Source organism: Cicer arietinum, chromosome 8 (genome assembly GCF_000331145.2).
Source record: "Cicer arietinum cultivar CDC Frontier isolate Library 1 chromosome 8, Cicar.CDCFrontier_v2.0, whole genome shotgun sequence".
NCBI classification, from domain to species: Eukaryota; Viridiplantae; Streptophyta; class Magnoliopsida; order Fabales; family Fabaceae; genus Cicer; species Cicer arietinum.
The window spans coordinates 25,674,638-25,691,147 of NC_021167.2; the positions used below are offsets into that span (position 1 = coordinate 25,674,638).

Genomic DNA, 16,510 nt, shown 5'->3' on the forward strand with positions numbered 1-16,510 from the left:
TATTTGAGACAAACTTTTAAACACACATGGTGCTACCTAAAATTTTCCTTAAAATAACACATTTTATTTTTATTTTAATTAACAGATATTAAAACCCTAAACCACAAAACCGGAGTCGCACGTCTCAGAAGCTCACCGGAAAAAGCTGCCGGAGTTCGTCGTCGACCGCCACAAACCGTGAGAAACTCCGTTCACCTTTTTCTTTTCATTCATTTTACGCATTTTCCCTGATATCTTTAGTATCTGATTAATTCAATGCAATGAAAGATTCGAATTAGTCTGAAAGAAGAAGAATAAAAAAACAGAGTGTGAGAGTGTGTTTTGTGAAGATTTGTTGAATGGAATTATCCGAAAAATTCAATCTTTTTCAACTTAGATTAGAACTCTGTAATGTTGTTTATTGCTACAACAACAAGGTTAAGGTATTCAATCCCCAAATTTCTGAAACACTTTTCACATTGCCCAAAACAAAATTCAAAAATATCATCTTCCTTTGATAGAATTGACGACGCCATCGCGTTATTCAATCGATTGATTAACACGCAGCCGATACCGTCTGTTGTAGAATTTAACATGATTTTAGGGTCAATAGTGAAGATGAAGCATTGTCCTACAGCTATATCTTTTTTGAAGCAAATGGAGTTGAAAGGAATCACTCCTTCTATAGTAACTTTGAGTATTTGGATAAATTGTTATTGTCATTTGGGTGAGATGGGTTTTGCCTTTTCTGTATTGGGTTTAGTTTTCAAGAGGGGTTATCGACCTAATAATATAACGTTGACGACGATTATGAAAGGGCTTTGTATTAATGGTGAGGTTAAGAAAGCGATGGAGTTTCATGATAATGTGGTTGTGCAAGGTTTTTTGTTGGATGAAATTAGTTATGGAACTTTGATCAATGGTTTGTGTAAGATAGGATGTACGAGAGACGCGTTTCATTTGCTGCAAAAGATGGAAGGACTAGTGGTTAAGCCTAATCTAGTAATCTACAATATGATCATTGATAGTTTATGTAAAGACGGATTTGTAAATGAGGCACGGGGTTTATATTCGAAATTTTTTGACCTGGGAATAGATCCTGATATTTTGACTTACACTTCTTTGATTTGTGGTTTTTGTAGTACGGGTCAATGGGGAGAAGTTAATCAATTGTTGTGCGAAATGGTTAGTAAAAACATTAAGCCAAATGTTTATACCTTCAATGTATTAATTGATGCGTTTTGTAAAAAAGGAAATATGATAGAAGCTCATGGTATGTGTAATTTGATGATTGAAAGCGATCAGAAGCCAGACATTGTTACTTTCAACACTTTAATGAATGGACATTGTTTACAAGATAATGTGGTCGAGGCAAGAAAATTATTTGACACAGTTATTGCATGGGGTATTATGCATGATGTTTGGAGTTATAACATCTTGATTATTGGGTATTGCAAGTGTAAGAGGATTGATGAAGCTGTGAGTCTCTTCGATGAAATGCATTGCAAAAATATGGTTCCTAATATTATAACTTACAGTTCTCTTATTGATGGTTTGTGCAAATCTGGGAGGATCTCTTATGCATGGGAACTTTTTAATACAATCAATGACGAAGGTCCACCGCCTAATGTTATCACTTACAATATCATGATAGATGCTTTGTGCAAAATCCAAAATATTGACATGGGAATTGCCTTATTTAAACTAATGTTTAAAAGGGGGTTGACTCCTAATGTTTTGACTTATAACATCTTGATTAATGGGTATTGCAAGAGTAAGAGGATTGATGAGGCCATGAACCTCTTTAGTGAAATGCATAACAAAAATTTGGTTCCTGACTCTGTAACTTACAATTCACTTATTGATGGCTTGTGTAAATATGGGAGAATCTCTGATGCATGGGAGCTTTTCAAAGTGATGCACGATGGTGGACCACCGGTTGATGTTGTTACTTACAATATCTTGTTAGGTGCTTTTTGGAAAATACAACCTGTTGCCTAGGCAATTGCATCATTCAACCTAATGTTGGAAAGAGGATTGACTTCTTAAGTTGTCAGCCACAGCGTCTTGATTAGTGAATTTTGCAAAAGAACAAATGAAGTTGTGAATCTCTTCAAAGATATGTGTCACAACTATATGATTCTCGATACTATAAACTCATAGTTTTCTAATTAATGGCTCAGGCTAATATGTAAATCTAGGAGAATCCATATGCATGAGGGCTAACTTATGGTACAGGTTGTTCGATGGTTTTTGCAAAAACCTGTATCTTAACAAGATGACTGCTTTAATTCATTACAATATCGAAAAGATATCTGTTTTGATTGGCACCTATTCTTTCATTGATGGTTTATACATAGGTCAAAGGTTGATGATTACATAAAAGATTGTTCAGCATCTTTTGATTGTCTGAAAGACATCACATAACACCATAACCAATGGACTATCCTAAGGTTTGTTCCATGAAGAAGCAGCTTTCTATTTAGAAAATAACAGGTGATATTGATAACTGATAAGGGAGAGGAACTGCATCAAGAAATGATTGCTTGAGGTCTGTGCTAAATACAAATGGTAAATCCTACTGAGATACATCGACTACACTACACCAAAATTTACGCTTGTGATGGTATGGCTAAATGTTTAGCAATACAAGTTTCTTTTCAGTTAGAAAAACTGGACTACAATTCTGCTAGCAATCCTTAGGCAAGTTGGGCCCAATGCTATGTTTTTGAACTTATTTTAGCATTTGGTTGTTTCCATTGGTGATTATTGTCCATAAATTATATCATTGTTATAGTGGCAAATATGTTCCTGATGTGCTCCTATCAACAGTTTTGCATATTGAATATACCTTTTTGTTGTATACATGCTCATGCTGGCAGATATGTTGATTTCATTGTTCACAATATAAATGTACAGTTAGAATTCTCAATTCTGATAACTGTTATCAATGTAGGATCAGAAGAAACAGTTTTATAAGATATAATTTCTGGTTGATTTTTCTTTATGATTCAAATGATGTTGCAGCTACCTTCCTTAAAAATAATTTGTTTAGTGTGCTTGATAAATATTGGATGCAGCTTCTCATAACACAGGTTATCTCTATCTCTTTCTCTATAATATACACACAAATTACAATGCTCACACAAAAAACAGTTTTTTCCACGTGTCAATCGCACAATAGCAGTGTTGTCAAATAGCTGCTATTGCGGTGCTTTAGTGCTATAGCATAGTGGAATTTGAACAAACCATTATTTTCCGTGATCCGCAACTGACAACACATGCTCAATAGCTACCTTTAAAATCTTATCACAAGTTTTACTCAAAGAGATCCTTATACACTTTTTAGATCAAGTAACCAATACAACTAGACAAAGCATGTTTCTTTCATTAAAAGATTGAATTTGAATATATTTGATGCTTTCCTCTTACATTTTTCTTTGCATTGATTTTGTATTTCTGCAAATGAAACTCTCTTATGAGGTGACTCCCTCTCCTACTTCATTGTTTTCTTCTTTCAGTAACCAATTATTCGTTTGCTGTAGTAGGAGAAGAAGCAACAAACCAAGTGGGTAGATAAGAAGCTTAGTCTTCCATTGTTGCTCTCAACTTTGTTACTCTTCTGGCGTTAGGTAACGTTTCTTCAAATTTTTTCTAAATAAATTTCCATGCATTGGTAATTAATTATTAGCATTAAGGAATGCCAAAATTTTGATTGTAAAAGTGATCTGATTTGCAAGGATTAGATAATTCTAAATGAATGGTATGCATAGAGAGGCTAAATCATCTCTCATGTCTGTATTATGAGAGAAAACAAGATTATTTCTATCTTTCCATAGAGAGCTCATAAGGCGACTTCAAAGAAAGTTTCTCAATTCCAAAGAGATAATTTTGATTGACATATCTATACCAAAAATCTTTTCACACTATCACAATCCCGCAACATATGCATAATGGATTCAGGGACAAAGTGACATCTTAGGACATAAAGAATCATGGGTCATGCTACCCTTGTGGCGTTCCTCATTAGTAAGGAGGTATCCATGAGCTATCTTCTAGAGAGGCATCACAAGTTTTATGATGGCAACAATAATTGTGTAAAATAATAAATTACAATTTTATGTTGACTATGAATTGTTGTATATCATAATTACGTTTTGACTCTTTTCATGTACATTTTAATACCTTTTTAAGTTTGTATTATTTGTACTTAAGTTAATAGTCTTCAAAAATAGGAGATATAAAGTTGGTTAAATAGTAGGTTAGGTGTGGGAGAGAGTTAACAAGTTGAGTGATCAGGAGAAATCAGAGTCTGTTATCTGCCCATAATTTAATACTATATTAAAATTTATCGTTTACAGAAAAATATAATCGATGAATGCACTCGTACATTGCACGGATCTACGACTAATTAGAAGAAACAATGAAGACACAATTTTGTGTGTATGTGTACTTCGTGGAATTCTCTAGAGTATCGGATAGAATGTAAATGGCTGCAATTTTTACAGCACCTTTTCTTCTCTATTTCCATCTGTTATAATTAAATTAACTTCAATAATTTTTCTTTGTTACTTTATTATTTGAAATTTTGTGTGACTACAACCAAAAGAAGAGTCTACAATTTACAAATATGTCTTGAATTATTTGTTATTTTAAACTATCTAAAGAATATTAAGACAAAGTACCTCATGCGGGCCGTTAACTTGATTTCAGATAATAATTTGATTGTTTATCTTTTTTTTTTCTTCTGATTTTGTTCTTTATTTATTTTAAATAATGATTTGATTCTTTATGATTTGATTCTTTATGATTTGAAATGTCAACAATATTTTTTTTTTTTACAAATACTCACAGAATTCATTACCAATTTTTTAAAAATTCATATATTCTTTAAATTCATAACTCAAATATTTAAATAAACTCACATTTTCATCTTTATTTGATGTTGTTCGAGCTGAAAATATAAGTTTATTTGAAGATTCGAGTTATGAATTTGATAAAAATTTGAATTATGTTAAAGATGAAAATTAATTTAATAGGTTTTGTTTGAAGATTTTGATGAATTTTTTGAGTTTATGTAAAAAAGAAAAAGGTAACATTGTTGACATTTTAAGACATAAAAGACCAAATCGTTACTTAAAATTTAATAAATGATTAAATTGAAAAGAAAAAAAAAAATGTTGAATTGTTATACAAAATTAAGTTAAGGGACTCTATTAAGTATTTTACTGAATATTAATTATTTTTTGTGGTACTATTATTTGTCGCATCTTAGCCTATTCAATATTAATTATTTTTTCTATTTAACTCATGCTAGGTTGTATGCATTTTGGTTTAAAAATGTGTTTTGCTTTAAAAATATATATGATTAATGTTTTTATCTTAAACAACAAATAAAACAAGACAGAGGATTAACTTTTTACTGTTATTTAAATTGCTTATTTGTAATTAAAAAAAATAACACACTTAGATTAATAATGTATTTGATATGTTTCTTCTTTTAGGAACAATTAAATTACAAATTTGATAAAATTAACTTGAAGATATTTATGCACAAAATCAAATATTGCATAAGCTTAGGGTAATATTACTTGCATGGTAAGTTACTCGCAAACTAACCTGGACGTTGATTGTGATGAATAGTAAACAATCTGTTTCTAATTATCATTTCACCTTTTCTAATTATCGTTTCACTATATGGCATAATTGAAGCATGTGATTGTGACCAATCACTGCATACAAGGTACAAATATACATCTTCAACCAAGCAAATCTGAGTTTGTTTCCATCGATTTTTGGATTGCAACCGATTTATAAGGTGTTTTTGATTTCACGGTAATAATTAAAAAAAATTGAATGTAAAATAATTTATGATTAAATATATTAATATTAGTCTAAATTGAATAATAAATTCTAACTTTAAATTATATTCTTACATCAAAAACTTGAAATTATATTCAATTTTTAAGACATTTAGTCATGTTCAATTACATTCAATCAAGCCAAAATATATTTTAGATATTTTTCAAATCCAACAAAAATAAAACCATTTACCCTATTTTGCTTTTGTGAAGAGAGAAGTCAATATGGTTGGTGTTACCCTTTGAAAAGGTTGCCATAAATAATGTTTATTCAAAAATAAAATTGTATTTTATATGGATGAGTCATAAAAGTACCAAATGATCATCATATTAAATTAAAAGTAATTATTTGAACATAACAGTTCACATTTTATCTAAAATTTTAAAACCATTCTTTTCTCACTTATATGATATTAATATTCACATATTGTATTGTACAACTTATAATCTATTTTAAAATGAAATAGATCTCCTTTTGTCAAGGAAAAAATAAACAACCAAATATGATACTCATCCTCATTTCATTAATCATTTTGATATTTTTACCTTTCATGATCATAATCATAATGTGGACCACCACCATATACACTGTTCCATCAAAAGAAGAAAAAAGAAAAAACAAAAAAGGTAAAAGCCAAACCGTGCTTTTTGCACTTAAATCACAAGACAAAAAGAATCTTAATCTACCAATTAAGTAACAACCAAACAAACACCAAAAATTAACAAAAAAAATTAAAATAAAAAATAAATAAAGCAACAAAATTTTTAATTTTCTTTTCGTTTCATGGAAAAAATATAATATTTCAATAATACCCCTACCCGGCACCGCCGCTGCAAATTCCGGCGAGTGATACCGGAAACCTATTACAAAGATTCTCCGCCGGCGAATCTCCGCCGCCAACATCTTCCGCCGGCGGAAGTACCCTCCCATCAGCAAACAGCACCCTCTCACCGTTCCTCTGATGATTACCGACCACCATACCCTCGAGCTCCGCCGCCGTATCGTAAAACGCGCCGTCGCCAAACCGCCGTTCCACCTCCAGAAAATCTCCGAGAGACGCTGGCCTCGTATCGCCATCCCTACAAAGCTGCCACCACCTTCTCCGCCGTTCCGCCGCCACCACGGCGGCGGAGGTCCTTTTCTTCTTCTTGTTAGATGTATTTTTGGATCCGCCGGCGATGGCTCCGGTGCCGGAAAGTGAGTCCCGGTGCTGTGATGGAACTCTGAATGCAATGGCCGGAAAACTCACTCCCATTAGTGTCCCTAATGTTGTACTTCTGTCATGGAAGAATGATCCAGTAGACTATATATAATTCACAAACCCCAAATAAAAAAAAATTAGATTTTTAAACTAATTAGTGAAAAAAATTGAAAATTTATGTTCTTGAAATTTTGGGGTGTTAAAACAATGACCAAGTTGATTGATTGAAAATAAAGGGTATTTGTGAGTTTGATGATATTGATTATGATTATTGATTGATGAAAAAAAAAAGTATTTTTTTGGAGATATTTGTGTATGTTTGTGTGAGTTTCATGATATTGATTATTGATTGATGGAAAAAAAAAGTACAATTTTTGAGAAATTTGTGTGTGTGTTTGTTTGTTGATATTGATTATTGAAGATTGAATATTGAATAATGAATAATGAATATTGATACCTCAGTGTCAAGATCAGAGGAGGAAATGGAAGAGATGGAGGGTGATGATGGTGGTGGAACCAAATCAGTAGCTGGATCTAGCATTGTTGTGCTGTGGATTTGTAGTGAGTGTGTGTGAGAGAGAGGGAGAGAGAGATTTTGGGGTGTTTGAGAGGTTTTAGGCAAAAGGGATTGGTTAGTGAGTGGCAATATGAATTTGTTGAGTTTGTGGTTTTATATGTACTAATCAATCAAAGTTTGTGAGTGAATATTTCCAAAAAAAAAAAGTTTGTGGGTGAATGGATGAGTGAGAAATATTTGGGGGATCCATGAAAAAGAAATGCACTATGTTTGAAGGAAAATGATTCGTGTACATCTAAATCTTATTTTACATAATATGTTAGTGATGTGATATGAGTGGGAAGATAAATATAAAAATAAAATGTTGAATAAATATATAAAATTAATGATTTTAAATGTACAAATTTATGATTGAAATATAAATATTACTAGATAGTTTAAGTCAAGAGTGTTTCACACTTTTAAGTGTGTAATTAAAAAAAATCGTACAAAAATTCATTTAAGAAATCTATATCTCTTAACAAGTATTTTTTTATATAGGTTAAATGTTAATCGAACTTATAATCCTATGTTTAGAGATTCAATTATCTATTATAATACTTTTTTATTAAATTTAATTTACTATATGATAGTGATAGATCTTGTCAAAAGAATGATAGTGATAGCTAGCCTCATTTATTGATAAACATTGGGTGAAACCTTTTAGACATTAATAAACTAGAAGAATACGTCCACACCATGTGCAATTAAGTAAAAATTAAAACATTATAATATGCTTTAAGAATGGTTATTGTTTTTGTCTATAAATAAAATATAAATACTACAAAAACTTACTACAAACCTCACATATAAATATGTAAATATGTAAGATTTCAAATTTAAATTCAAGAGGTTGAAAAGGTGACATGTTATAAATATCAATTTAATAATAACATTTTGAAATATTAATATTATAAAGTTTTGAATGGGTGCAGGAAGATAACCCAATGATACTGGTAAGTAGTTGAAAAAATAATTAATATAATATGAACCATTATAATATGTTTCAAGTAAATGTTAAAGAGATCCATTTGATATTAAACTCTGAAATATTAACTATGTCCAGAAGAAACGTTGATGTAAACAAATATTTAATTTTAAAGAGTGACCAGATCCAATATACTATTAAGTATTAAGATCTATTGTTGAGAAATGGTATCAGGGATGATAAATTAATGATGACATAAAAAGTTAAAAATGTAACAAATTTGAAGGTTTTAATTGTTAGAGCATGTGAAAAAAGAAAGAAAAAAAAAGTGAAAAATATGCTGTTTGATTGAGGGGGAAAAACTGCTTTAATTTTAAATATATATTTTCCTAGTAAATTTTTAAATCCTCATGAATTGTTGGATCTGGGCTTGAGGTAAAATTAATATAAAATTTAAATTATTTAAAAATTAATTAAATATAATATAATGACGTAACTTTGTATGATTGATTGTTAAATATTATATTTAATCAAATTCGAAGGTGTGAGAGTGTTCCTCATTTCATTATTTATAAGAGAAATTAAAAAGTTTAATGTATGAATTTATAAGTCTTAAAAAAGTAGTTTATTAAACAAGTTGGAATGTATTTTAATTCTTAAATTTATAGTTATCTACCATCTATTTTTCATTGAATTGAAGCATGATGTAAGTAAATTAAAGGAAAACGATGCTTCAAAATCTTCAATTTAAGCTAAAGTTAGGTTGAAAAGGACTATCATCACATGATGTAATATCCCAACTGATAGTACATTATCTACATGACCCAACTAAAAGGTGTATAAATGCTTACTTACTTAATGCATTAGTCACATAAACTTCTCATGAATCATTTATGGAATAAAGAAGAAATGTTTTTCTTTTTAAAGATTATAACCACTATGAGTTTTGTAAATAACACGGCATTTTGTAGATATTAAAATTAATTTTTATATTTTAAGTTTGTTCAGAAACCCTCTTTTTTAAGATTCTTTATAAACATCTTTAAGCTTATAAAAACTTTTTTTTATAGTTAAAAATCATAAACTTATTTTATTGGAAAAGCTCTTGAAAGATAGAAGCTAATCTAACGGCTATAGTAATAGGAGCATAAGTTCACTGAATAATAGCTCACAACTTCTTTAATATTGCTAGATTAATAGATATGCATTGATAATATTTATAACTTTTGCAACGTCATCCAATCAAATCTCATAGTTTCTCAAATCTTAACTATTAACTAAATTATTTAAAAAAATAATGTGTTGTGGTCAAATTGTGAAACTTGATTGAATAAAGTAGTTCACATTGCTGTTGTATATTCATCAATGAATGTCTTTTAAAATTATTTTGAGATGACAATATATAATAGAGGGTTAAACAATATAGATCTCAACGGAATTTTATAAAATGAGAAAAAATGATGAGCGATGTTTTTCAATTTGTCTGTTACTAATGTTATTTTTATATTTTTAAAAGTGTGCATCCAGACAACACAAATTATTCAAAAAGACTCATACAGACATAAAATTTGATGGTTTTTTAAGACTAAATTCATGACGAGTTTGTGATTTATCTTCAACATTACGGTTCAACTGGGTGGTACACATATACCTTATTCATAGTGAATGAAAAGTTTACTGTTTTTAGACTTTTCCAAATTCAAAATGTTTTGAAGTTCATGGATTGCCATAAGAAAATCCAACAAAGAAAATTGAGAAATATCATTATATTCTACCAGACTGAATCCAAAGTGGCACCACAGAAAGACTGAATCCAAATTGGCACAACATATGATTAACCTTGCAAGCCAAGTCATTTCACTGTCTTTGTACCCTCAGTTTCCCTTGAATTTAATGTCACAGATGCAAGTTATCTATATTCTATATCAGCATATTTCTGTAAAATGGTCCCATGAAGAGATTGGTTGAGTATACTATACACTAAGTATACATTTTCAGGGCTTGAGCCATACAATAAATATGATGGTCTGCCACATGAGCTCTCTGAATTGTTTTTGACGAATTCGGCTTCCCTACTGTCAAGACATCCCCGCATACAAATTCAAGCTCAGTATTTTAAATTGTCCCCAAACTGCAGGAATAAACAATAACCTTATGATGCTCATCCTTACCAAATAAAAGTTAAAGGCCTAAGTTTATATGATGAAATGTGATCAATAAGCATGCTTCTGTTTTATGAACAAAATGCCAATGTACACCATCAGATTATAAATCAACAGCCTCCTATAGAACCTAACCTGAGAACATAAACTTAAATTAAAGAAATTTTACACGGGGGGAAAATTATGGATAAATTCATTCCACATTTCAGTTGTAACAGAGTCCCTTAATTGTGAAGCAACTGTAATTTCTTCAGCATTAAAACTAAGACACTGTGACTGGGTCTCAAAATCCGACTTTGGTTGTACTTCCACCTCTAATGGGGGTACTGATTCTTCCATTGTAAATGATGCATCCTTTTCGTACGTCTTAAAAATCCAGTCATCTGGTTTCTCCCCGCGAATGTAATTGTGTAACGCACAAGCTGCCACCACTAACTTTACTTGTGTCTGTAATGGGTATGAAGGAGAAGCCGTCAATATAGGAAATCGTTCCTTTAAAGCCCCAAAAGTTCGACTGGTAACATTTCGTAATAATGAGTGCCGTTGATTAAACAGTTCACATGCATGATGTGGGTGGTAACCACTGGGAAATTCCTTGGAGTGATAGGGAGTATGGGGATATGGAGCAATGAAACCTGGCACATTTGGATACTTGTTGTCTACCAGGTAGTATTTACCTGTGTCATAAAAAATGTTTTAATCCAATATTTGAAGTTAGAGTTATAAGTATATGATAATCATTGGGAACACCTAATCAGTTGTCCCTTAAATTGGCATCAAGCTTGTTGCACAAGTTTTGTTTGTTTCAACTATATCTTAAATTTAACAATAATAGTTGCAATCTTTTCATATTAACTCCATGTTAGTCACCTAAGTGACATTGCATCTACTAATATCAATCTCTTACAAGTTACAACTACATCCAGATAAAAGTTGACAGCTAAATAATCAAAAATATAACTTCAATTCATTACATTTAAAGGCTAGGTGACAAAAAGTGATCCAGTGATTTTTATTTTATCTTTCAAACCAAATTAATGTACATATGCAGATTCAGAGAGAACATCATAACATCAGGTAACCCAACATTTGTCAAGAGAAGGTACTCCAACACTATTGCTACCCAAATCATAATTACATTTTACAGATAAGTATTACCTTCAGGGACCTGCAATCTATTCCTTCTAGTGATTGCTGAATTAAAAACTTGTAAATCTGTAGCAGATCCTTCCCAGCCAGCTAAAACATAACAAAACTTGAGGTCAAATGAGCATGCTGCCAGAACCTTTTGTGAAAGTAACCCTTTCTTATTGCGGAAAGGTCCTTGCTCATCTACACCAACTGTCACAGGTACGTATATACCATCAATTGCTCCCACACAATCCTATTAAAGAGTAATAGAAAAAGTGAGACCACTGTTGTCGATCGTGGATCATAGAAAATAGCAATTTATTCAAATTTCACTACACTATAGTGCTAGTGCCACTATAGCTTCTATTTGACAACACTTTGTACCAGTGTTGTCAAATAGCAGCTATAACATAGCAGAATTTTAACAAACTGTTATTATTTTGTGATATTCGACTTAGTACAAAGTGTTGCCAAATATCGGCTACAGCAACGCCATAGCATTGTAACATTGTGAAATTTGAACAAACCACTATTTTGTGCAATTGGCGATTGACAACACTACTCTATACTAAAAAGTGTATTACAGAACATCAACAATTTATTGAAAATCTACTATGCTATAGAGGCATAGCTACTAATTGACCCGTTTGGATTGACTTATATGAGCTTATCTACTGGCATAAGCACTTACGAGTAGAAACAACTTATAAAATATTCATAAGCCATTTTCAGCTAATTTTCATAAACTATTCAAGATAGCTTAAGAAAACAGCTTATAGCCTATATAAAAACAATTTGATTTTATTTTACCTTGTGTTATAAAAATATATACATAAGTGCTTATGCTATAAGCTATTAAATAAGTTGTTTATCCAAACAAAGCCACCATACTTATCAAAAACTAATTTACATTAACCTTACTTTAAAATATGGATAAAACCTAGGATCTTGAGAGATTTCCATCGGAACATCGGAGCTAGGAGGCTGAAAATAATCCTTCGAAATCGACATAATTGCATTCAAAACATTGTTAAAATGACGACTAATAGTTTCGCCAGAGTAATGAAACAATTCTTGAACAGACCTAATCCGTAAATTATGTCCAATAATGAACATAAACATAGCTAATTGCTCTTCAATTTTGATTCTATTTGTGTCACGTAATAAACCCTTGGTCTCTAGAATATCACATAAATTGTAGAATACTTGTTTATCCATTCGGAAATTATCTAAACAACGTTGATTTGCACCGTTAAGTACTTCATCAACAAATTTTGCACCGTTAGATGATAAACGAGGAAGTTCTTTAGGTGTGTGATTATTATTGACTCCTTCGTTTTCTTCATCGGAACACTTCATTGAGGAATTGGAACTGTTTTCATAAAGTGAAATTCATTCTATCATAAAGTGAAAATATAAATAAACGAAATGTAATAATGTGTGATTTTTTAGGGCAAAATATCGCGGTGAAATTGAATCCTAGCACGCGCTATGGATAGGGGAAGGAAAATGCAAAACAGAAAGGAGAAAGACGAGAACCTGAACTTTCTAACGGTTTCCGGCGGACGACGAAAACTCCGGCAATGATTTCCGGCGAGTTGTGTTCCGTGTGACTATAACTTGTTTCTGATACAAGACCAAAGCGGCAGCGTCTGCAAATTTATTTTCACTTTTGCTACTCACACACCCCTTGTTGGCTGGTTACACCCTGTTATAGAATAAAATGACCAAATCACCCTTATTATAGAACAAATTCACTCATTTTATCAAAACCATTTCTTCTATCATTTTCACCATTTCTTTTTTTGTTTCTTTTTCCCTCCTCCATTTACTGAACTTGTAGAAACAAAGGAATTCAATAACACTTTCCAGATTTTAGATTCTCTTTATTTCTTCATCTATTTTCTTTCTCTCTCTCTATTTACGTTTTTAAATTCTCTTTATTTTCTTTTAATTCTTTCGATTTCATACTATGAATGGTTTAGGTGTATATTCTCGTGGGTTTGATGTTTATGCTTGAATTGAGTTCACATAGGTTTTAAAATGTGTTCAAAACTTGAATCATAAGTAAGGATGACAATAGGTATCAACATGTATAGATAGTACTATTTCGCTACTCTATTTGTTGGATAAAAATGATATTTGTACTCTATCTATATATATAAGTAATATATGTACTCTCTATATCTCTCTAAATATCTATTTAATGACTATTTGAAATTTTTTTAAGTATATGTGAATACTTGTTAAGCTACTTATCTCGTACCTATTGCATATTTTATTTGCGTATATTTGTTGTACAAATTTTTTGCCATCTCTAATCATAAACACATACGTGAACTGAATCAACGTATAGATACATAAATTGAGATTGTATATGATTATTAGACTTTTATACAAAATGAGAGTTCTATATGAATTGATTTCACATACATTTACGCAGTTTTCTATTTGCGTATGCACATGATTTCAGTTTGCCTATGTGTTAGCATTGCTGACTTTTGCAATTTTCTTCACACTTCTTTCTATTTATTTATTTACAAAATTTTCATATGGGTGTGAAATAGAGTGAGATAAGAGGTAAGTGATGAAGAAAAAAACAAAAATAAGGGTTCTAAAAGTATCAACGATGAAAGGATAATTTAGATATTTAATTTTAAAAAAACATTAATGGGGTGTTACTAGCAAACAAGAGGGTGTATCTAGCAAAATTGATTTATTTTTTAGGCTAAATTACATTTGTGGTCCTTTAACTTAATTTCAGGTAACGTTTTAGTCATTTATCTTTTTTTTTTTTTTTTCCGATTTAGTCCTTTATTCCTAAAAATATCAAATAAAGTATGAAAATATGAGTTTATTTGAAGATTTGCGTTACGAATTTGATGAAATTTGTATTATATTGAAGAATATAATTAATTTTATGAGTTTTGATTGAATTTTTTTGAATTTTTGTATAAAAAAGGATATCATTTTTGAAATTTTAAAACATAAAATATCAAATTGTCACTTAAAATTAAAATAAAGGACCAAGTCGGGAAAAAAAAAAGATAAAGGACTAAAACGTTACCTGAAATTAAGTTAAAGGACCACGAATGTAATTTAGCCTATTTTTTATTGTCTAGTAACAAAATACTAATATATTCGCACGAGTCTGCATTATTCTCCATAAATTGTATAGTTTAATTTAATACAAACAATTATTAATTATTAGAAATAGTTTTAATGGTGGAACAAATATAATAATAGAAGTTTTAGATTCAAATGAATATAAAAAGTGTTAACAAAAAAGAATGAAAATTAAAAGTTTGAAGTGATCTATTTATCAACAATGTTTGGTCCTAGCTACTTGGTCCTAGCTACTCCACCATTATTGGTTTGGTCCTAGCTACTCAACCATTATTGGTTTGAAATCACCCTCTTTCTCTCATTTTTTTCTCTATCTTTATTCAAACAAGTGGTTCTCACATACATTTAGTTTTTATTTTTTATTTTATTTGTGATTTCGTCGTCCAAGTACAACATTATTTTATTCGTCGTTTTAGCGCATCATTTTGATTTCCTATTTCGTTGCAGTGTTCATTTAATTCAGATCGACAAATTAATTTCGATTAAGTGTATATGTCATCAATGATTTTGACGTCATCAATGTTGAGCTCTGAATGCATGGATATTCTAGATATTTTAATTTTATCGTATACGTAAGTTTTGCCGCATTTATAGACGTCTTTGTCGCTCTATACTATGAATCTGTATGTTGTGAGTTTATTTGTAAATTCATAATTTTTAGTTTTAGTGACTTTCAAATTATATCATTCTCGATCGATGTAATTTTACCAATTTGAATTAATTAATATGTTTTTAGTATAAAAAAAACAAATGGTTGATCATCTAATCTACTAAACTTTAGTTTGTCATACTTACTATCCTCGAAAGTCTAATTTTCTTATAGATGATAAAAACAATATTTGGAGTTCATTTACTAAAATAATTTTTTAGAAAATAATTCACAAAATCATAACAAAATTGAGTTAGTTGATATAAAAATTATATACTTCAAAACGGTAAGAAGAATATTTATTTTGAACAAATAGTTCCATAGCCTTATTAGAAAATAAAATATTTGTTATTGTTAAATAATAATAAACACTATATTTAAAATCAAATAAAAATATTATTTTACAGAAAAATAAAGAATTTGTATTTGAAGTTTTCAAATTTAGTCTAATTTTTAACGATGAAGAGATATAATTTTATTGTACTTTCAAATTTTTTAGAGAGTACATAATAGATTTTTGGATTTTAAAAATGTAAAAGTAAAATAAAATAAACAAAGTAAAGTCTAGTACGCAAATTAAACAAAAATGCGCTAGGTTCCGTGTAATGAATGGATGCTACAGATGAGGCTTTAATGAGTATGACGAGTAATTGGGCATGAATGACTCATCATGAGATGGATAGGATCTTCCACCCTATTTGGTAGAATAAACCACCGTTAATTTACTAATTGCGCACGATTATTTGAGATATCACGTGTCATTGTTATGTTTGTATTTGAGTAAGTAGGGATAAAATTGGTAGTAAGATTGATTTTTTTGAAGTTTAAGTTATACTTTGGAAAGTGAGAGACTAATTTAAGTTTTTTTTTTTTTTTTTAATTTTTTTATTGGGAGATTAATGTGAAATAAATAAAT

General features: G+C 30.2%; 3 protein-coding genes across 20 annotated transcripts; 1 reads left to right on the forward strand and 2 right to left on the reverse strand.

Annotated features, from left to right (window-relative positions):
* On the forward strand, positions 1 to 4,193 carry LOC101494436 (uncharacterized). 17 transcript variants are annotated; one of them, XM_027337272.2, is made up of 3 exons: positions 1 to 3,074; positions 3,525 to 3,611; positions 3,720 to 4,193. In XM_027337272.2, the coding sequence occupies exon 1, from the start codon at positions 391 to 393 to the stop codon at positions 1,978 to 1,980; it is 1,590 nt and encodes a 529-aa protein (XP_027193073.1). In that variant the 5' UTR covers positions 1 to 390; the 3' UTR covers positions 1,981 to 3,074; positions 3,525 to 3,611; positions 3,720 to 4,193. The 17 variants fall into 17 exon arrangements, with proteins under 17 accessions (XP_027193073.1, XP_027193074.1, XP_027193075.1 ...); XM_027337273.2 differs by having other exon boundaries at positions 3,726 to 4,193; XM_027337274.2 differs by having other exon boundaries at positions 3,528 to 3,611.
* Positions 4,194 to 6,330: 2,137 nt separating this feature from the next.
* Positions 6,331 to 7,780, reverse strand: LOC101494129 (uncharacterized protein At3g17950-like). The gene is made up of 2 exons (XM_004512694.4): positions 7,500 to 7,780; positions 6,331 to 7,144 (listed from the first exon to the last, which is right to left on the reverse strand). The coding sequence occupies exons 1-2, from the start codon at positions 7,581 to 7,583 to the stop codon at positions 6,656 to 6,658; spliced, it is 573 nt and encodes a 190-aa protein (XP_004512751.1). The 5' UTR covers positions 7,584 to 7,780; the 3' UTR covers positions 6,331 to 6,655.
* Positions 7,781 to 10,736: 2,956 nt separating this feature from the next.
* On the reverse strand, positions 10,737 to 13,498 carry LOC101493601 (protein ALP1-like). Of its 2 annotated transcripts, XM_004512693.4 has the most exons (4): positions 13,359 to 13,498; positions 12,741 to 13,191; positions 11,847 to 12,072; positions 10,737 to 11,365 (listed from the first exon to the last, which is right to left on the reverse strand). In XM_004512693.4, the coding sequence occupies exons 2-4, from the start codon at positions 13,176 to 13,178 to the stop codon at positions 10,854 to 10,856; spliced, it is 1,176 nt and encodes a 391-aa protein (XP_004512750.1). In that variant the 5' UTR covers positions 13,179 to 13,191; positions 13,359 to 13,498; the 3' UTR covers positions 10,737 to 10,853. The 2 variants fall into 2 exon arrangements, with proteins under 2 accessions (XP_004512750.1, XP_073220748.1); XM_073364647.1 differs by lacking the exon at positions 13,359 to 13,498 and having other exon boundaries at positions 12,741 to 13,321.
* Between the last annotated feature and the right edge of the window lie 3,012 nt (positions 13,499 to 16,510).

What these genes read in the sequence shown, in the direction of transcription:
- LOC101494436 (XM_004512696.4), top strand. Translation starts at nt 391, where the DNA reads ATGTTGTTTATTGCTACAACAACAAGGTTAAGGTATTCAATCCCCAAA.
- LOC101494129 (XM_004512694.4), bottom strand. Translation starts at nt 7,583, where the DNA reads ATGCTAGATCCAGCTACTGATTTGGTTCCACCACCATCATCACCCTCC. An exon ending in CCTCTGATCTTGACACTGAG is followed by an intron (nt 7,145 to 7,499) that starts GTATCAATATTC and finishes AATTATATATAG; the next exon opens with TCTACTGGATCATTCTTCCA.
- LOC101493601 (XM_004512693.4), bottom strand. Translation starts at nt 13,178, where the DNA reads ATGAAGTGTTCCGATGAAGAAAACGAAGGAGTCAATAATAATCACACA. An exon ending in GGTTTTATCCATATTTTAAA is followed by an intron (nt 12,073 to 12,740) that starts GTAAGGTTAATG and finishes ACTCTTTAATAG; the next exon opens with GATTGTGTGGGAGCAATTGA. An exon ending in TAGATTGCAGGTCCCTGAAG is followed by an intron (nt 11,366 to 11,846) that starts GTAATACTTATC and finishes TTTATGACACAG; the next exon opens with GTAAATACTACCTGGTAGAC.